The sequence below is a fragment of the Heterocephalus glaber genome, unplaced genomic scaffold, assembly GCF_053883595.1.
Source record: "Heterocephalus glaber isolate CG9 unplaced genomic scaffold, H.glaber_assembly_v1.0 deba00000943, whole genome shotgun sequence".
NCBI lineage: Eukaryota > Metazoa > Chordata > Mammalia > Rodentia > Bathyergidae > Heterocephalus > Heterocephalus glaber.
In genome coordinates, this window is record NW_028258175.1 from 12085630 (window position 1) to 12107637 (window position 22008).

Genomic DNA, 22008 nt, shown 5'->3' on the forward strand with positions numbered 1-22008 from the left:
CCAGTTGGTGTCAGGATGGTTAGAAAATTGGTTGCTGTGTGTATTAGTCAGTTTTCTGTTGCTGTAACAAATACCTGAGAACTTATAAGGAGGAAAGATTAAAGGTGAGCATGGTGGTGTACATCAGTAACTCCAGCTATGTGGGAAGCTGAGGCAGGAGAATTACAAGTTCCCAGTCCAGTCTGGGCAACTTTTTCTTTAATTGATTTTACTGGTACCTTTTAGATATATATAATGATCACATTCACCATAGGGAATCTGTATCTGTACATAATATATCTTGATTCCTCTTTTTCCTCCAATCCCCTCCCTCCTTATTTACAAATGCTTTGCTTCCATTTTTTCCTTCTATTCTCTTTTTAATCATGGCTAGTTGGAGTTCTATATGCCTCACTTCTCTGTATGTCCAATTCTCTACCTCTGTCTGGGAAGTTTTCCACTATTACTTCTGTGAACAGTTTTTTCATGTCAATTGTGCTTTCTCCTGTTTTTTCATGGACTCCTATCAGTCTTATGTTATTCTTCTTTGTATCGTCTAGCAGTTGTTGGATTGATTTCTCGTGATCCCTTACTATTTTTAAGAAATCTCTATTTTCATGGTCTCTAACCATGATTCTGTCCTCTATATCTGATATTCTATCTTCAGATTCCCTTAATCGGCTGTGGATACTTTCAGTGGAGTTTTTGATCTCCTGAATATCTGTTTGAATCTGTTTCATGGATTCCATTTCTTTCTTATGCTGGGTATTCATGGCTTCCAGCATGTTTCTGAGCTCATGTATTTTTTTTTATCTGTTTCTGTTCTAGATCCTCTAATCATGTCTTTCATTCTGCTCACCATCTCTGTAGATATCTGGGAGATTATTTCTGCTGTGAATTTTTCTAGAGCCTCATTCATATGTTTTGTTACTTCCTGTGCTATCAGTTCAGGGTATCCAGGTGGTTGGTTATGGGACTTTTCCATCTCATTTCCCTCAGGATTTACCCTTGATGGGTTGGAAGTCTGAGTTTGTCCCTTGCTTAAATGTCTTCTCATTTTTGTTTTTGGTACTGTCCTTGGTTTAACTCCTGGGTTGATAGTTTGAAATTGCTTATTGTAGGTATCTTTGTTGCTTGTAATCAGAACCCTTATGGAATTATTGTTTCTCAGGGGTGTCTTCCAGATATAGCTGGTCTTTAAGTTTTGAGTCTCTAATGACCCTGAAGCTGTCTCATTTTCCTTATACTAGGAAGGTTCATTGACTAGATCAATAACAACACCTTAGCCCAAGTGATACAATCAGCAACACCACTGCATCGAGTACATCTTCGAAAATGACATTTTGTGGTAGTTATTTTATTTTATTTTTTTGGTACTGGGGATCGAACTCAGGACCTTGCACTTGTGAGTCAGGTGGCGGAACCACTGAGCTAAATCCCCGGCCCTTGTGGTAGTTATTAATCTATCACCTTTAGCTGTGTGAATTAAATCAAGATCGAGGACCAACCCAACATACAGTGAATAAACTCTTCAATATCACAACTTTACCCTTTGGGATGGGGAGTTAGAAGGGGTTGGGGAGGGAGGGAGAGATGGGAAGAAGGATAGGGGAAGGTTAGCAGTGAGGCCAGAGGACACAGGTGAGAAGGAAAAAGAGAATAATAGGAAAATAAAGAACTCTGACTGAGGACCAAAATGGACAAAAAGGGAGATGAACAATGTGGGAGAGCAAGAGAGTGAGTGTAAGAGAGAGAGAAAGGAAAGAGAAAAGAAAGAAGAAAAGAAAAGAAAAAAGGAGAGAAAAACAAATATTTGCAAAGAGTAGGAAATAAATTAAAGATAAGAGGAGCAAAAGAAAAGAAAAGAGGAAAAAACCCCCAAACTAATAAAACTAATTTTGGGAATAAAAAAACAATGAAGATGTAGGGCCTCTTTCAGGGCATGTCTCTGCTGTCACAATAGACAACGTGGGTTGCAATGTGCGGATATAAGTCAATGGGTCTCAGCAAGCCAGTCGCAGACCCATGAGATTCAGGCAGATTTCCAGCTTCAAGTCCCAAGTTGAGCTCCCTGTCCTCCCGGAGGGTTGAACTCTGCAGAGTTGTACTGCAGGTTCCAGCTGCCCTTCCCCTGAGGATAGACCCGGACCTGATGGAAGGTGAAGATGACTCCAACTTACCCAGGACAGTGGTCTGGTGGTCTGGTGTCCTCTGCGTCTTTGAAGTGTGGAGCCAGGTGGCTGTCTGTCTGCAGCGGGCCGATTTGGTGTGTTCCATGCGACTCGTGACCTCAGTAGGGCATCCCTCTATTCTCTTTTAAAATTTTCCCTTCCTTTCTCCCCCACTTTGTTCCCTTTCCCATTTGAGCATTTTCTTCCTATTTCTCAATATCTATTATATATTTTGGTCCTTATTTACCTTTTTGGTTTCTCACACCAGAGAAACTATGCAATATTTAAACATGTGTCTGATTTATTTCATTTAAGCGTATAGTCTCAAGGTGCATCCATTTACCTAGAAGTGTCTCAAGTCTGTCTTTCTTTATGGAAGAGTAGTATTTCATTGTATAAAAAACCACATCTTCTTTATCCATTTATTGTTTGATGCAGCCTGAGCAAGACTATCTTTAGGAAGACTCTGTCTCTAAATAAAAAATAAGGAGTGCTGAGGATGTAGCTTAGTGATAGAGCACCCCTGGTTCAATCCACAGTACTGGAGGGGGAAAACCAGGAAAAATTTATTTTGGCTTACAGTTTCAAAGGGTTCAGTCAGTAATCCTGGCCAGTGCCAGTTCCAGGAGCCAGAGGCCAGAGGAGGCCAGTAGGAAGAGCGCCTGGACATCCAGATTTTTTCTGGAGGGTCACTACACTGCCAACACATGCTTCCATCCTGTTGCATCTTCCATTGTAAAGGAACTGGGTTCCATCCATCCCAGTCCAGACCTGAGGCTGGGATTAGTGGCTGGGAGTGTAGCCTCTGGGGAGGAAGAGAAGAGGGAGAGATTGTCTTGCAATAGAAATAGCCGTCAGTTTCTTGACATTTCCTCGCTGCCACAGGCTTTCAAAGCAATTAAAAATTTTTCAGCATCTAAAGGTAATATATTTATGAAGTACAAAAAGGGGGGATAACCAGTTAAAATCTCCCCTTGTCCTGAGATATTTGACATATTTACAAAAATATGTACATATGCTTCTGAATCACATGGTAACTTACCCGATGAGCTTCTTTCACTTAATAATATACCAGCTGTACACATAATTTCCCATGTGTCTGCATAGGAAGCTATGTAATAGCTACATACATATGTCAGAATTTACTTAGCTAGTCTTCTAGCAATGGGAATCTGGGCTGCTTCCAAACATTGCTATTATAAGCAATGTTGCAAAGAATATCCTTGTACAAACCTCATTGCTTGTGTTGCAGAACTCAACGTTTTTCTATAGTTGAATTTATCATGCTTTTATTAGTTTCTGGCTTTAGGTGGAACTTGATAAACCCTTACCTATCTGGTAATTAAAGAAAAAAATTCCCAGCTTTTCTTTTAGTATTTTTTTGCTTGAGTTTTCTTTTGTGTGTGACCTTGACATCCAGGTTAGTGTGGAATGCTCCCATCCTCTGCCAGGCACTTCAGGGAATTGCTGTCATCACAGATCTGAGACCTAAGTTTTGGTTTGACATCCACAGTTTACAGGTGAGAAGACAGAGGTAGAGAGAGGTTGTGGCACATGGCCCGGGCCCAGCTCACACAGGAAGGAATTAGAAACTAGCTTCCACTCGATGATCTTACCCTTTATCATAACAACAACAGCCTTTATTTTGAGACAGGCAATTACTAAATAAACAAAACCATTTTCTATTTCAGACAGTTTTAAATTTAGAGAAAAATGTTGAGGATGCTACAGTTTTTTCCACACCTCAAACCCATTTCCTCTATTAACATCTTCCCCATATTTCTCACAATTAATGAATCATTATTAATAAATGATTTCTAACTATATTTTTAGATTTCTGTAGTTTTTACTTAATTTATTTTAATTTCTCTTTCAGAATCCTATCTCCGATACAGTATCACCATTCTCCTCATGTTCCCCTTGGTTGGAAGTTTCTCAGATTTTTTTTACTTGTTATTACCTTGGGTCCCCACCCACCCACCCCGCCACCGCCACCACCGTGGGGGATTGAAGTAGAACCTTTGCACTAAGCTACATTTTCTTATTATTTTTCAAATTTTTGTCACAGGGTCTCGCTAATGTCCCAAATTGCCCAGGCTGGATTTGAATTTGCAATCCTCCTGGGTCAGCCTCCCAGAGTGCTGAGATTCCAGGAATGGGCCACCGTGCCTAACGACCTTGACGGTTTTGAGGAGTACTGGTGAGGTGTTATGTAGAATGATCCTCCATTGGAGCTCAATTGCTTTTTATTTTATTTTTATGAGTAGACTGGGATTCTGGGTCTGGGGGAAGGGATGACCACAGTGGTGAACTGCCATTCTCGGCATCACCTGTTCCAGAAAGTATGTCGTCCATTGCCGCCTCCCTCCCAGGCCTAGCACGTTGGAAGCCCCGTATTCTGTACAGAGCTACGTTTAAGGTGAGAAGAGTCACTGCCCTCTCCTTGAAGTATCTACATAAGTGATTTAGAATTCTGCACAGAATTATCCACATTCTCCCAGGTATATTTTTATTTTATTGAATCACTTCTTTAATAGTTGGTAATTACTTTTAGTTCGTTATAAGACGGAATTTTGCTATAATACCCAGGCTGCTGGGCTAAGTGGTATGCCTCTCTTGGCTTCCTGAGTGGCTGGGACTCCAGGTGTGCGCCACCTGTATAATTCCTTTCATGTTTTACATTGCACACGGACAGATGGGTAGTGGTGGAGATGAAACGTGGACGTAAAGCAAATTTTGACAGACGGACGTTGTATATTGTGAAAATCCTTCCTCCAGGCTCCCCTCCCACTACTGATGGCCAGCTTCTTGGACACTCTAGGATTTATAGAATATAGTTGCAATAAGCTACCGTCATTGTTTTCCATCCAGTAAACCGGGACAGGGGGCGACCCCAGGGCCCCGCCCCCGAGACGTGGGCGGGGCCTCCCTGGCGCCCCGCCCCGGCCTCTGTGACGTGGGCTCCGGAACCTGGAATCCCGGCGGCGGCGGCGGCGGCCGAGAGAGTCTCGAGCGCTCCCGGCGGCGCCCGTGCCATGAGCGAGTCGAGAGGCAGCGGGCCCCCGTCGGGCGGGCCCAGCGGGCAGCAGCTCCCCCTCCAAGGTAGGCGGCTCCGCGGGCGGGCGCAGGTGGGAAGAGGGGTCCCGGTCGCGCGCCCCGGTTCGCCCCACGGCAGAGGCCCCGTGCCCACGGAGGGCTCTGATGGCCGTCCGCGCCGTGATGGGTCTCCGAGGGGCCGGCTCTCCAAATCACGGTCTCATCCGCTAAATGAAAGGCACAAGAAAGAGCCCCTCCAGACCCGGGGTTCTGGGAGGTGTTGCCTGTGCCCCGACTTTTTAGACTTGACTGTTAGATCAACTACAGACCGAATTCTGCCTGGGCTCTTCATTGCCGTGTAACTTTCGGTGAGTGGCTTGCCTTCTCAGAGTCTGACTCTTCAGCAGTAAAATGGGAATAGGGTGGTGGTGGCATTAGCTGAGAAACGCGTGATGTGCCTAGCCCAGTCCTGCGTCACATAGAAAGGCACAATAAACGGTGGCCAGCTAAGTAATACTTTTTTTCTTTTTCTTCTTTGTTTTTCTGAGACAAGATCTGGAGGGCCGGAGATTTAGCTCAGTGGTTTTGCCGCCTGCTGTGCAAGCGCAAGGACCCGCGTTCGATCCCCAGTACCAAAAAAAAGATCTGGCGACCGCAGGTCAGGCTGGCCTTGAACTGTGTATCCCAGGCCGCTCTCCACCTGTAGGCATCCTCCTTCCTCAGCCTCCTGAGTGCTGGGATTACGGGTGTGCCACCACTCCTGGCTTTTTTCTTTTTTTGGGGGGGTAAAATGTACAACATAATACACAGACATAAATTTTTACATAAATAAATAAAGGTGCCGCCCAGTTAAAAGTTGCCAGCTACAGCTTCCTTGTACCTTTTCTATCTTATTTGTGTGTTGAACAAGACAAGACTCTGCATGAATTTTATCTGCGATATTTTCTCTATTTCAGTTTGAGAACAAGGATTTCACAAAACCAAGGATTCAGAGCATGGGTGTCCAACCTTTTGTCTTGCCTGAGTTGCATTGAGCAAAGAGGAATTGCCTTGGGCCATATATAAAATATCTAATATAGTAAATGAATATCAATAACCAACTTCCTGTGCTTAAAAATATTTTTACTGTAACATTAAAACCCAAGAAGCCCAAGTTTAATAAGTAAGAGAGGAAACTTATGAGTCTGCTTAATAACTATGAACACCCGTTTCACAGGAACACACGGTGTGTGTAGGTGGGTTGAAATATTTTAGTTGTAATATATACCAGGTTGCACAAGTGCTGTTTTGGTGTCATATTGGGGATTGAACTCAGGACCTTTGCACTGCGCTACATCCCCAGCCCTTTTTTTTTTTTTTTTGGTATCAGGGATCGAACTCGGGTCCTTGCGCTTGCACAGCATGCGGCGAAACCACTGAGCTAAATCTCCGGCCCTCCTCAGCCCTTTTTGAGACAGGATCTCGTTAAGTTGCTAAGTTGCCCAGGCTGGTCTCATACCTGTGATCCTCCTGCCTCAGCCTCCCAGAATGCTGAGATCACAGATGGGCATCACCACACCCCACTAACCACAGGGTTTTGATTCACTGATTGTGTGCGGCAGGTGCACTGCCCCTTCCCCCCTTGCATTCCATTGTCCTCTATATGATCCTTGCCTCAGTGTCACACTACACGATTAAGTCATGAAAAAAAATCCCATACTGTTGAAAGTTTATGATCTTGTGGGGCCACATTGCTAACTGTCCAGGGCCATGCAGAGTGGTGGGCTGTGAGTTGGACATGCTTGATTCACAGTAAACCATGAGCCTAGATTTGGGCTTTGCATACTTCCAGTTGGATTGTTCTCAAAAACCAGAAGAACAATCTAGACGATACCCAAACCCTGGAAAAGTGCTCAGGAATCTAAGAAAATCAGGAGATGTTCAGTGTTAATTATTTTCTAGCTCAATATTTCTTCTGCTGGCATCAGTTCAGATTCAGCCTTTTAATAAACAGCCAAGGGCTGGGGGTGCGCTGCAGTGGTACAGCACCTGCGTAGCACGCACAAGGCCCTGGGTTCGATCCCCAGCACTGACAAAAAGAAAAACAAGAAAGCCACCCAAATGTTTTTCTATTTGGCTTCTATTTGTTGCCCTCTGATTTTAGTACGGTGCATTGAACACGCCTCCCGTTTCCTAGGTGGAGAGTTTGAGATTCACCCTTCTTCAGTCTTTGCCCCGAGTTTAGGGGACTGCGAGTGGCTGTTTATGAGGGTCATAACTGGCACTGCAACTGCAAGTCCTCCCCTGCTCCTGGGCAGATGTTTTTTGAGCCTGGATGGGAGACTGGAAAGAACTGTCTTTGTAAGCTTGCAGCACTTTATAAACAGTGACCAGCTGTATGGACTGGGAGACAGTCGGGTGGGGCTATTAGGCCGCTGCCCGTCACCACAGCAAAACCAGAGCTAACTAAACAACTTGGGAAAAGAAGTTTATTTCGGCTCAGCTTTGGCGGTTCCAGTACGTGCCGGTTCTGTTACTTTGGGCTAAAATGAGGCCGAATACTGTGGTGGAAACACGTGTCAGAGCAGAACCCTCATGTTGGGGGCCAAGATAGTGGAAGGGAAGAATGCAGAGCAGTGGATTGGGGGCCCCTGTCTCCTTCCAGAGCCCAGAGCGAGGCTCCCAAGATTTCCCGCTGGGCCCCGCCTCCTGTGGCACCACATGGGGGATCTTTGGGGACGTTTATCGAAATATGGCCAGAGACTGGAGGGTCTGGTTAAGGGTTGGGAAGCAGGCTTCCTAGGTAAAATGGACCACTCCCCTGCTTCATCACGACTTTCCAGTAGCTTCCCACTGCTCCCACAGTAGACTCTAGGCTCTTCTGTAGCAGCCACCACGGCCTGATGATCTGAAGCCAGACTACCCGCCCAGGCCCTCATCATCTATGGCCTTCCCTTGACCTGTGCTGCTCCCATGCCTGCCAGTTACCTGGCTCATTTCTGCCTCAGGACCTTTGCATCTGCCCTTCTCTTTATATGTCTTGCATCTGTTTTAAGGAATGTCCTCATCTCTCCTCCTCTGACTGGTTTCCTGGCTGTTCCTTCCAAGCGCTTCCATCTGACGTCATTCATCTGGTTTGATTGTTTAGGAGCTGTTGCTCCATGGTCGGGGGGTGGGGGCTGCTCCAAGCTGAGCCGGGCCCTGTCACCTCACTGCCACCCCTGCTGTTTCCCTCTCTCCACAGGGCCTGACCACCGCCATCCCCGCCTCCCTGCCAGAGAATCTCTTCTCAGGCCTCAGCGTTTGCTGTGCCCTTTTCGCACACCCTGCCCAAGGCCAAGTTCCCTGCTTCTGGTCTCAGGTGGCCTGTCCCCTGATCAGAGGAGCCAGAACCTCACCCTTTCTAAAGTGCCCCCTGGAAAGACCCTCTATCCTGGCCTCCAGGCGCCTGCCATGTTTTGTACATAGCTGACAGGGATGAATCTAAACCAACTTCTTCCTTCTGTCAGATGTTTATAACATTCCACTCACCGAAGTTCCTTTTTTCCCCTTCCCTACTACTGCAGATCGAGCCCAGGGCCTTCCAACTAAGCTACATTCTCATCCTTTTATTTTTTATTTTGAGACAGGGTCTCCTGAAGTCAATAAGTTGCCCAGGCTGGGCTTGAACTTGCGATCCTCCTGCCTCAGACCCCCGGAGTGCTGAGACTGCAGGTGTCCACCGCCATGCCTGCCTCTGTTCACGAAAATTCCACTCACAAAGTACTGATTCCAGGTCACTGTAGCCAGTGTGCATGCAGGGCTTTTCTTCCTCCCTCTGTTCTTTCCTTGCTTTCTCTTTTCTTCCTCTGTCCCCCTCCCTTCTCCCTCTCTCTCTCCTATCCATCATTCCCTCTCTCACTCCCTCCTTCTCTTTCTTTACTGAGATAGAACGAACCCTTTTAAAGTGTGCAGTTCAGCGTCACTTAGGCCATTCACAAGGTTGTGCAGCCTCCACCTCTAGCCATCTGTTTCTCGAACATTCCCACCACCCGGAAAGGAGACTGCATACCCACGGCACAGTCCTGGCCCACACCCACCCCAGCCTCAGCAGCCAGCCCCCCGCTCTCCTCTCTGTGGGCTGGGCTTTGTCCACTATGGACATTTCCTCTCATTGTTGGCATGCCTGGTGCTTCTTCCGTTTTCAGGTTGAATGGTGCCCCTTGTACAGTTGTGGGTGCCGAGTTTTATCTCCCCCACTTTGGGGAAAGAGGATCTTGTCACTGGGCACATCCCCAAATCTGTCACATCCCCAAGGTGCAGTGAGGAACCTTGACTGACCCCAGCCCATGGGGTAGGCTGCAGGTTCACCATCTTCGTCACTGATAAAGAATTTTCAAGCTGTGTCAGTGAGAGGCACAGAGGCTTACTCGGCAGAATTTAAAGTACACACTCAAACAAAGTAGAACACAGGCCTTCGAGAGGGGCATGCCATAGTCTGGAGCTGGGAATGTTTGCGGGGTTCTGGCAGGGGAAATCTGCGGGATGTGTGAATCTGTAAACCTTGGCTTTGGTTTACTGCAGGAGGAAAGCAGTGGGCCACCCACAGGTAGAAGGATAATGGCTCCTCACAGGTGAAAGGATGGCTCATTTTTATAGGAGAAAGGCATGGGTATTTTTTAATCTGTTCTTTTTTATTTTTTAACGTACAAAGCCCCCCTTTTGTATCAGTACATGTTTGTAACCATAATAAATATATCCATCATCTTGGGGAGTTGGTACACACACATATTGTATCTTTGTCTTTTTTATTTCCCCTTTCCTCCCCTCTCCCCCACCCCTATATCCTCTTCTGTCTATAAAAGGTCTACCCCCATTTCCTATTGTCTCTTATTTTGCTCTTTGAATTATGTGTACTTTGAGTTTCTCATATAAGAGAAACTGCAATATTTAACCTCCTGTGTCTGATTTATTTTGCTTAGCATTAAGGTTTGAAGGTGCACCCGTTTTTCTACAAATGACTCAGGTTTATCCTTCTTTATGGCCAAATAGTACTCCATTGTGTACATATACCACATTTTCTTTATCTATTCATCTATTGATGGATTTACAGGCCACTTCCAAGATTTAGCCATTATGAATTGTGCTGCTATAAACATGGGCATACATGTATCACTGCAGTATGATGTCTTTAACTCTTTGGGGAAGATACCTAAAAGGAGAATAGTTGGGTCAAATGGAATTTCTATTTTTAGTTTTTTGAGAAATCTCCATAATGATTTCCATAGTGGATATTTATATTTGTTCCTACCAAGAATGTAGAAGGGTGGCTTTATCCCCATAGCCCTGCCAGCAGTTTTTTCTTTCTTGAGTTCTTGATGATAGCCATTCTTTCTGGAGTAAGATGGAATCTCAGTGTTGTTTTAACTTACACTTCTCTGATGGCCAAAGAAGCTGAACATTTTTTTAATGTACTTATTGGCCATTGGTACTTCTGAAAAGTATCTATTCATTTCAACCGTCCATTTTTCGATTGAATCTTTTATTTGGGGGAGTGTAATATTTTTTAGTTCTTTTTGTATTCTAGATATTAGTCCTCGACCTGAAGAATAGGTGGCAACATTTTTTCCCCGTCCTGTAGGTTGTGTCTTCACTGTGTTGGTTGTTTCTTTTGCTGGACAGAAGCTTTTTAATTTGATAAAAGGATTTTTTTGTTGTTGGCTTGTTTGTTTGAATGTTTTGATGAATGATCTAAGATGTTTAGCCTAAAACATTTTTTGGACCCTTTGATTAGGTTTCTCTAAGGTCAGTTTTCTGCCCTATACCTTATCAAATAAACTCATTTATCAACAACTAAAGGGTGCAGATATAGATAACTGGGGGCAACTTTGTGTCCTGAGGTTGCTTTCTTAAAAGTACAATTTTCTGGGCTGGGGATTTAGCTCAGTGGTCCCGTCCCCTGCCTTGCAAGCGCAAGGTCCTGAGTTTGATCCCCGGTACCAAAACAAAAAACGTACAATTTTCCTTTTCTCCTTTCTTTATTTCTTCTATCCTATTCCAATTCTAGTTCTTATGACCCTCTTAGGGAAGAGACATTCCCGTTTCTATGACCATTTGAGCTGTGCTATTTATTTTCCCCCTTCACCTGCTAAACCCATGCATCAGTGATCTGTTACCCTGGGTGTTTCGGGAGGGTGGGATGTTTCTGCAGCTATGCAGCCCATTTTCAGGCTGGATTTCTTCTCTAGCAATGCATCCTGGCCTAGGCTATTTTTTCCTCTCTGTCTGGAGGAGCCTAAGCTTTGCCCAGCAACTGGAGCCTAGATTAGGCCTAAAGGCCCCTGGTGACTTTTTGTTTGCTTTTTCCGGAAGTGAAGACTTCAGAGGGATAAAAGGGGGAAATAACTTTTCAGTGCTGTGAACTTTGCTGCAGTCTGGTTGCTTTTTCAAGGAGCATTGTTTGAGTCTGGGACCACCCAGACCTTTTGCTGAGCCTTCCCGAAGGCTCACCCTCCCGGAGGAGGAGGGAGGGTGGAGAGCCAGCCCTGAGCCCCGACCCAGTGCCAGCCCCTCGAAGCTGGTGGTGGAGGGGCAGGCGGGGCCCCTTGGAGCACGAGGGGCTCCAGGTCCAGGGCGGCACAGCAAGCAGGTGGAAGAAGGACAGGATGATAATTAAGAGCTTCCCTGTCTGCTAGGAAGGAAATGTACCACAGCAAAACAGAGGGGAGCTGGGCTTGGCAGCGCACACCTGTGATCCCAGTACTCTGGAAGGCTGAGACAGGAGGATCACAAGTTTGAGCCCAGCCTGGGCAACTCGGCAACTTAGTGAGGCCCTGTCTTAAAAAATACAAAAAGGGCTGAAGATATAGCTCAGTGCAGAGGCCCTGGGTTCAATTCCCAGCACAGTGGGGGAGAGGCGGAGCAGCGGGCACATGGAGGTCTTTGCTGTCACAGTTCAGGGCTTGGCTGAGCCGCCGGGGCAAAGGTCTCCACACTCCTGTTACATCTGGTGAACCCGTTTGATGAGGTGGCCCTGAGGCCGTAGCAGGAATGGCTTTTGCATAGTCATAGTACATGGAAAGTGTTTGGTGAAGGGCCCTTGGCATCACTGCTTGCAGGAACAGCAGAGCTCTCTCTCGGAGGGGTATTGGTGATGGAGAAAAGCCCTCCACAAAGGGAGAAGCTTGGTCCACAGCCAGAAGATCCCCACTGTGAATCTGGAATCAACACACGTTATGTTTATCAGTAAACAACCCGATATAGCCTGTGTGCGTCTAGTACAATACTGGAGGCTTTGTGCTATGCCAGGCCCCTGCAGACCACAGTCTGTGGCCGATCCAGTCTGCCACCTACTTTTGTAAATAAAATTTCATTAAAACACAGCCATGGAATTCATTTTTAGGTCACCCTTGGCTTTTTTTTCTTGCTAAAACAGCAGAGCTGAATAGCTGGGAGAGACCGAATGGCACATATGGAACTTTTCTCTGAGCACTTTACATATGAGCCCCTGAAGCCTCAGGACAGCTGTGTGAGGAGTGGAATGTCCCCACTTTACAGATGGGAAAACAGGTACAGAATCATCAGGAAACTTGGAAGTCACACACAGTGCCGAGCGGAGCTGGGGTTGGTGTCTTTGGGGGCGGGGCTGTCTGCCCTGCGCCTTGTCACCTTCCCTGCCAGACAGCCTGGGGATGCAGGGGTGGGTTGGAGACCAGCAGACCTGCATTTTCATCCAGCGCCGGCTCTGACTGGGGAGTCGGTCTGCTGCTGGTGCTGTTTGCTCACAGGGTTGTAAGGTGTGAGAGGCCGTCGTGCCAGGCCCCACCCAGGTGCCTGCTGCCATGACTCACACCGTTCTGAAGTGGGGGCAGACAGAGGTGGCTCCTGGGGCTGAGGCTGTTAAGATCTACAGTAAAAACTCATCTGCTGTCCTTGAATCATGAAGAAAGATAAATCCATGGTGGTTTTGCTGTTACACCTCAGCATGCAAAGCTACAGCCATGATGCAGGCTAAGTGCTTGCTTCAGGTAGAAGAGACATCCGATCTGCGTCTGTATATATGCTACAGGGCGATGTGTGGATGTGGAAAAGCATCTGTAGAGTTCAGTACTGTCCTTGGCATCCAGCATCCATGGGGGCCCTGGAGTGTAACCCCCCCCCCCCGCCCCCCAGGATGAGAGGAGCCTTTGAGGATTCTCACAGCAGAGGTGGAGGCCTGGCTCCCGTGACACACAAGGTCCCTTCTTACTCAGAGTTTCCATGACCCCGTGAGTGGGAAGCAAAACCCTGTGGTGAACTCAGGGCCAAATACGGTTGGGCTGGCCTCTTGGGAGTGTACTAGAGAGCTGGTGGTGGCGTTAGTGCCATTTAGATCATACTTGGCCCACATCCTGGGAGAGATCGTGAACTTTGGTAGGATTTGATGCCCTGTGGAAAGAGCTGCCAGGAACATCAGGAGCCAAGGATGCTTTAAGGTGCCCCTTCCCTCCCTCCCTTCCTTCCTTTCCTTCCTTCTTTCTGGTGAGGGTTTTCTAGGAATGACACTGTTCTGAGCCTCAGAGAAACACCCTTTGTCTCTCACCTGCAGCAGTACTAGATGTGAGCAGAAGCAGTTATGCTTGGCCGTGTCCCTGACTCCTGTAATGACCCAGTCATCCTTCCACCTCAATGACAGCCTCGTAATTGCTGAAATTCAGCTTCAGTGGCCATGCAGTTCTAGGCATTCCTGGATGGAGGCGCCTGATATCTGAAATTGCTCCCCCAACCCTGTGTGTAAAGGTGATCAAATGGCCGGTACACTGGCCATGCACACCCGTGGCTGGCTGGGCCAGCTCAGTGGGACATCTGACAGACCTGGTAGGAGTTGTTCCTGTTCTCTTTTAAAACTGAGTGAGCCGAGGCCCAGCCAGGCAAGGCGGCCTGCCTCTCTAGGAAGCAGTAATGGGGTCTTGTCTTGACATCAAAGGAGTGAACATGTCATGGCGTCTCTGGGCTTCAGTTTCCCTGTTGGAAGCCAGGGCAGTGCAGCCTCCTGGGCATACCTGTGCAGGTGGGCGTGAGAAACCAGGTGGTGTCATACTTTAAAAAGCATGTGGTCTGTGCTCCAGTATGCAAATGAGAGCAGATAGATGCTAATTATAAAAACAATGATGCCTTTATTAAGGAATGCTCAGATTTTTATTTCGTTCTCTTTTTCTGTACTGGGGATTGAACCCAGGGCCTTCATACTGAGCAACATTCTCAGCCTATTTATTTATTTATTTATTTATTTATTGGTACTGGGGATCGAACTCTGGTCCTTGTGCTTGTGCAGCAGGTGGCAAAAACAGTCTTTTAAAATTTAATTTAATTTATTTATTTATTTGCTGTACTGGGGATTGAACTCAGGACCTTGCTCTTTCGAGGCAGGTGAGGTGCCACTGAGCTAAATCTCCGGCCTTTTTTTGTTATTCTTTGTTTTGTTTTGTTTTTTGTTTTGGTACCAGTGATTAAACTCAGGACCTGGAGCTTGCCAGGCAGGTGCTGTGGCACTGAGCTAAATCCCTGGCTCCTCCAGCCTTTCTTAAAAATGTTAAGACAAAGTCTCATTGAGTCTCTAAGTTGCCCAGGCTGGGTTTAAACTTGTGATCCTTCTGCTTCGGGCTTCCAGAGTATAGGTGTGTGTGCTGGTCAGATTTTGTTGTTGTTTTTGAGACAGGGTCTTGCTGTGCAGCTCAGGTTGGCCTCAAACTCTCTTTGATCCTCCTGCCTCAGCCTCCCAAGTGCTGGGATTACAGGTGTGCGCTACTCCACCTGGCTGGTCAGGTATTTTTTATTTAAAGATAAGGAACTTGCCCAGAGTGACTAAAAAGGCACACTCATTTGTTTTGGATGACAACCATTTGAAAACAGTTTTCTGTGGCGGATTCCCTTTTTGTGATGGCAGCAGAGCCTGCTTACTGGGGTGGGAGGGTGGAAGACCAGGTTATTACCTAGTTTGTTTGGACAGCATTTCAGCATTTATGAGGCACCTTCACATCCATGGCCCATTGAACCATTTCATGGGTGAATGCTACAGTTTGGGGGTCTTTTTGTTAACACTCTAGGACCAGTGCTTCTTAGTTGTGTGAGTGGATGACTACCTCAGTTTCTTCATCTGTAAAATAGGGATAATTCTGTCCCAGGAGTAGCTGGGATTATTCGGAGTGATGATGCTTTAGCAAGTACTCGGAAGGGCCTGGCCCTCCGCCAGTGGCCATTTGTAACTCTGATGAGGTCCATAGTGTTCTATCCCCACTTCCTGAAATGGGGAAAATGCAACTCCAGGACAGCGGGTGTCTCTCCCGGGGTGACTGCCTGTGGGTGACAAGCCAGGCTTCGACTCCGCCCTGGGTCCCGGACCCTGCAGTTGCTGAATATTCAGTAGGTCGCTGCCGTTCTGTGTTCAGAGACCTTTGTTCCTGGTTAATAATCGGTCCTTGTTTCTGCCCAGAGAGAGGAATGGCTCCTGGCAGCCCTTGGGTGCCCTCAGGGTGGGCGTGTGTCACATCCTCAGGGTGTGCTGGGCCGGAAGTGAGAGGCTGGTCAGGGCGCCTGAGTCTGTGTGTCATTCACCCGCAGCCCCTTCTGCTGTGTCTGAACGTGCCCCGCAGAGAGGCGGAGAGCACAGACTTGAGCGTCATCGCCGGCCCTTGACTGGTGCCGCCAGTCCTCCGAGCCCTTCCTCATCCTGCTACAGCACATGAGGAGCCAGCTGTGTGCCAGGCACTGCCCTGAGACCTACCCTTGTGATCACCGTTTCTTCTGTAAACAGCTGGTGTGCCCAGGCCTGTCCTTAGCATCTCAGTTTAAATGATGGTCACGTGGGCACGGTGGTGCATGTCTGTAATCCCAGCACTGTAATCCTCCAGCTGGGGCCGGAGGACGGAAAGTTGGAGCCCAGCCGGGGCAGTTTAGTCACCTAGCGAGGCCCTGTCTCAAAATAAGAAATAAAAAGACTGGAGCTGTAGCTCAGTGTAAAGGCCTTGGGTTTGGTCCTCAGCACCACAAACAAGCAACAGACATGGTCAGACTATGACATTCTCCGGCTTCCAGCTCCGCTCAGTCGAACCTGAGGGTCTCTCTAGCCTGCAGGCCCAATCACTGCTCGAGCTCTGCTTTTCCACTGTCCTGTCCCAGAGACCTCTTGTCACTGAATGAACTTCTCCGCACGTGGTAGCTTAAACTGTGTGTGATTTCTGCTGATTCTGTGCTCCAGAAATTCAGCAGGGTGCAGAGGAGATGGCCCGCACCGCTGCATGTGACGCAGGCTGCCCCGGCTGCAGCCTCCCAGGTGGCTCCTTCCCCGGGCTGGGTCAGAAGCCTGGCCCCGAGTTTGTCTCTTGTGGCTTCAGGCCTCTTCCTCTCTATGTGGGCCCAGCACAGCTGGACCTCTCACCCGGCAGCACAGCACAGAAGGGCTGGACTGGTGCTAGACCTGGCTGAGCACCACTTCCGTTACACTCTCCGGTTAAAGCAAGTCATGGGTCCTGCTCAGATTTGAGGGCGGGAGTCCAGAGAAGTGTTGCTGTGAGTCTTTGAGGGTCTTGGTAGTCTTCCAGGGCTCTTGTCCATTCACTCTCCTGCATCACACGCCTGCGTGCCCGCCCACGGACATGCCACGGACATGCCACGGACATGCCCGCCCCGGGACTTTGCACTTGTCTCCCTCTGCACGGGGAGGATGTTCTCCAAACATCCATGGGTCTTGCATCTTCCTTTCCTTCAACTTTAGCTGAATGTCACTGTCATAGACAGTACCTGACCTCTCCCCCATCGCCTCTCTCTCCCTACCCCATCTGGTTGTTTTCATGGCGCTTCTCACTTCTGGGCATATTTACTGCCTGCTTATTGTCTGACCTCCCTCTCTCCCCTCTCAGACTCTAAGTGTCCCATGAGTGGGGTCTTTGCTTTGTTCACCGTAGTAACCCAGGCCCCAGATAGGACACATGGTAGATGCATTTGTTGAATTAATATTTGATTCGAGGAAACTTAAGTAACTTCCCCAAAGACACACAGCTCATAATCGACAGAGCAGGATTCAGACCCAAGCGGTTCCGCACCTGACATAAAGTCAGAGGAGCTTTGCTGCCCATGGGGGTAACTTCTTAGGTAATTATGGCTCTCTCTGACCTCCTGGGCCTGGGCTTGTCTGTCTCAGTACTTGCTCTGTGCCAAGGGCAGTGGTAGGTCCTGGGCCACGATGGTGAGGGCATCAGCACGGTCCCTGCCCGCTGGGAACACCAGTCTGACGGGAGGCAGCCATTACCCACACGTGTGATCACAGAATACATAGGTACCTGCAGACTGTGGTTAATGCTGTCAAGGACTTCCTGGGAGTGTCTGATGAGGCGCCTTCCCTGGGGAAGTGACATTTGAGTAGGAGTGGGAATGTAGAACAGGTTTGTTCCAGGCAGAGCGCACAGCATCTCTCCCACTGCGTTCTGTTTGTCTAAGCAGAGTCCCAGGAGTTCGTGTGACTCCTAATGTGGCTGGCTCGTGGGAAATGTGCATCAGTGCTCCTGTTGTTGAAGTTGTTATTGACATGCGTTTGCATAGTGCATTGTGTATTTGGGTTTTGTCTATGTGTTATCATACCTGCACTGTGTGAGGACAGTTGCAGCAAATATTTCTAGCCCATTTGGCAAATGGGCTACACATTGAGCTATGACTGTGGCCAAACACTTGAACTCAGATCTGTCCTGCAACTCAGAGCATGTTTGCAGACCCATCTGCAGAAGGTAGGCCCATTTGGAGTTGATTTCATGGTCCTGAGCACCATCGTGGGAAATAAAATAAGATCCAAATGCTTTCATCAATGGCCCAGGCTAGAGACTCTGCAGGGTTTAGTTACGGTCTCCAGATCCGGGTTTCCTGTACAGGCATTCCTTTTGGCTCCCAAACTCTCTGGACTGAAGGATGCTTTTCTTCTCTTGCCCAGAGAACCTCTCTCTGGACTCCAGCTGCTTCTCCTCTCCCACTGTGAACTTCCTCCAAGAACTGCCAAGCTATCGGTCCATCGCTCGAAGGAGAACGACCCTCCTTTCCCGAGACAAGCAAAGTGGCACATTGCTGAACCCGGCAGACTCTTCCAGCTCCCATCTGGAGGGAGAAATCACTGAAAACTTCAACAGCCAATCCATTCGGAAGTATGCGCTGAACATTTCTGAGAAGCGGAGACTAAGGTTTGTTAGGTGGCGTGTTATGGGCAGGGGTGGATTCCCTGCATGGAATGCGTTTCCTCAAGAGTGCACCCAATTGGAGCTTTATTCTTCAGGGTACACTAAGCCACTGTGACAGATACCCACACATGTAATAGCTCAACAAGTTATAAATTTATATCTGGTGGCATAAAGTTGGAGGGTCAGGTCTGTGGGGACTTTGTAGCCATTCAGGGAGGCAGGCTCCTCTGTCTTGTGACCCTGTACCCTCCTCTCTCAAAACTTTATGTTCTGGATCCAGCTAGTGGAAAGGGATTGATATGGAAGCATGCATCAGTTAGCTACACTGTGTAACAAATCACCCCACAGTTTAAACAACCATTTCACAAGGCTACAAGTCAGCTGAGCATTTCCAGTTTCAGTTGGCCTCTATGTGTATCTGCGGTTACTGGTGTTGGGCAGGTGGCTCCATGATCCATGCTGGGATTGATCCATGCTGGGGGTCGGCAGGCTTCAGGCCTGTGGGGAAGGCTCCAGCTAGGGTAATCACACAGTCCCAGCCTCTGCCAGGTCAGCACAGGCTTGTTCACTTGGTGGCAGCTGGAGTCCAAAAGAGAAACAGAAGCGTGTAAGCCTCCTGAGGCTGGAGGGAGAGCATCACTTCTGCTGCATTCTGTGATCTCAAAGCCAGTCTAGATTCAGTGGAGCATGTACATGTGAATCAGGGAATCTCGGGAGAGATTATGAACCAGGTCTGGAAGTTGCACATATCACTTCTACTTATATTTCTACCAGAGAGTGGTTAGTAATGTAGTCATATCTGACTGCCAGGGGGGCTAGGAAATGTCCTCACTAGTGCTTAAGAAGGGGAGAAGTGGCTTTTGATGGTAGCTTGCCATCTCCTCTATTCCTACAGAATTCAAAACCTAGTTTTCCTTCTTGACCTGATACGGTGACGTCAGAGGTAGGTATATCTGCTTAACCCTCGTTAGAGCCACCCAGAGACAGTGGCATAAGTACTTTGGGGGATGTCCTCTACTTTGTAGCTTTGAAAGCATATGAACCTCGGTGATTTTTTTTTGTTTTTTGAGGCAGGGTCTTGCTATGCAGTTCAGTCTGCTCTTGGACTCACTGTGTAGCCCAGGCTGGCCTTGAACTTGCAGCGATCCTCCTCCTGCCTCAGACTCTCGAGTGCCGGGATTATAGGAAACCTTGGCGATTTTTATTTTTAACTTGGGGAAGAGTACTTGTAGGTTCAAAAAATTTTGCAAATAAAGTCAGGCTTTATGAATGTAGCCCCCCTTAATCTTAATTAAGATTTGCACATTTTGAATTCTTGTAAAATAGCACTGCTCTGGGCCCAAAATTTGCCAAACCCAGAGGGAGACATTTTTTTCTTCTACTCAGGGGCTTCTGGCCTAATTGGTGAAGGAAGTTGGAAGACACAGGAGGGCAGGGACCATGTCTGTCTGGTTCTCCACAAACTCCTGGAATGTGGCCCAGAGCAGTGACACTGATGGCTGATAGCGAGCACTTGGTGCAGCTGGGCTGTTCTAAGCTCTTGGACTTTCGGGGCCAGGTACTTCAGCGTTTTGGGGTACTGTCTGTGCATTGAGGGATGTTTCCCAAATTCCTGACCTCTAAGAACAAGAGGTCAATAGCATCTTCCTCTCACAGTTTTGACAACTAAAAAAATTTAAAATGGCCCTAGCTGTTTCCCACTGTCCTTGGGGAGGGTGGTGGAAAATTGCCCCCAGTTGGGAACCACTGGTTAAAAGGTAAGTACTTTATTTACCCCGTTGTGTTGTTTAAGGAAAGGCTCAAGCCCTTCTCTTGATGGGGGCTCCCTGTTCTCCAGGAGGATGTGCTGGTGGGAGGGAGACTGGAGGCTGGGTCACATGCTGGAAGAGCCCCATGCAGGCGGGGGACAAGTCACTGGCTGGGCACCTGAAGTGGAGACTGAACACAGCCCATCCCTGCGCTGCCCTCCAGCTGCCTTGGGTGCTTCTCTCCTCTCCTCTCTCACCTACAGCTCCTGTCATGCCCTGCTCCCTCCCCTGCCCCAGAGCCCCTGACCTCTCTTGCAGCTGTTCTCCCAGACAGCTGCAGTAGTAGGATGTCAGGAGGTCCAGACTATCATGAAGGGCCAGGCATAAATGTTTCAGGCTCCACAGGCCACGAAGTCTCTGTGGCAGTGGCTGGGCTCTGCTTCTCTAGCAGGAGAGCAGTATGGACGATTCATAATGAACCTCACCTGGCTCCGCACCAATCCCCCTTCATTACAGACAGATTGAATTTGGTGTGATTTTTCATTACGTCATGAAAAGTGCAGACTGGAGGATCTGGTCCATGGGTCGTTAACTGCCAATCCCTGCCTAGACGTCAGCTCTCTCAGGCTGGACCGCTAGAATTTGTGTTCCAGAAGGCCAGCAGTTCTTGCCCGAGGGGAATCTGAGTATTTGACGATGTCTGGAGTTACACTTGATTGTCAGAACTGACAGTCTGGAGCAGGAATGCTGCCAGACATCCTGCAGTGTCCAGGAGATCCCCCCAGGAAAGGATTGTCCAGTCCCAAGTGTCAGTTGTTTGGGATCGAGAAGGTGGTGCACACCTGTAATCCTGGCACTCGGGAGGCTAAGGTGGGAGGATTTCAAGTTTGAGTCCCACCTGGAAATTTAGTGAGACCCTATCTCCAAATAAAAAAGGCTGAGTACATAGATCAGTGGAAAGGCCTTGGGTTCAGTCCTCAGCACCAGAGAAATAAAAAGCAGTTTCAGTGCCTGGCTCATAAACGCATGAAAACAACTTTATAAGAATAGTAGGAGGTCAGAGGGATGGAGGTGTGAGGGGCTTTCACAGCAGGGGGAAGGGAGAAAAAATATATGGTTGTTAAGAGGGTAGTAAGGGGCCAGTGTGAGGACCCCAAGGGCAGGAAATAGTGAGATCCATGTGGGAGGGGCCTGGAAGCCAGGGGCTCCCCGAGACTGAGAGGGACAGGAAATTCCAGCCCAAAGGATGCTCTTTCTATTCTGGAAACAAGGGTGGGCCATAGAGCTAAAATATATCTGTTTGCGTAACTGTTTGTTTATCTGTCTGTCCTCTGGCTGGTTATCTTATCTATCTACTTAGCTGTCATCCATGCTCAGGGAAAGGCAGTTCACTTCCCATGAATACGGGAGCAGTGTGTGTTTTTAATCAGGTGACTGTTCATTAGGCCGTGGCTATTTCCTGAGAACCTACCTCACACCTGGTGCTGGGTTCGGGGCTAGGGATGGAGAGGTGGGCAGCACAGATGGGGTCAGGACTGTCACAGAATCTCCTGCCTCTGTGTCAGACATGGGAAAGCACAGCACAGCAAATCCCACACGTCCTTGGCCTTTAAATATCCTGCAGTATATCTGGAGAGACAGACAGACATCAGTCAAACTATTGCACAGTCGAAGAGGATATGGTTTAAAAAGTAGGGGTCTCCTGGGGGAAAGGATGGGGGGACTTAATCAACTCTAGGGGTGGGGAAATAGGACAGTTGTGGCTCTTTAGAGTGATTTTACTGGGTGCCATTGAGCAGCTGCTTGCTGTTTTCCCACCCCAGCCCCAGGTGGCCGCTCACCTGCTCTGTCTCTGTAGACTTGCCAATTCCAGACATTCTGTACAAATGAAGACGTATAGGATGTGTGACCTTTTGT

The 22008-nt window shown here is 48.0% G+C and overlaps 1 protein-coding gene across 3 annotated transcripts in view; it reads left to right on the forward strand.

Annotated features, from left to right (window-relative positions):
- The first annotated feature begins 5100 nt into the window (after window positions 1-5100).
- Tmc7 (transmembrane channel like 7) overlaps window positions 5101-22008 on the forward strand; it is a 44322-nt gene continuing 27414 nt past the window's right edge. For 2 of the 3 annotated variants that reach the window (XM_004855803.3, XM_087209165.1), the window contains exons 1-2: window positions 5101-5252; window positions 18103-18346. In XM_004855803.3, coding sequence (XP_004855860.2) covers window positions 5186-5252; window positions 18103-18346 — 311 coding nt within the window. In that variant the 5' untranslated portion in view covers window positions 5101-5185. Of the gene's footprint in view, window positions 5253-5275; window positions 5555-18102; window positions 18347-22008 lie in introns of those variants that run through there. The other variant, XM_021237351.2, reaches the window with a different exon arrangement.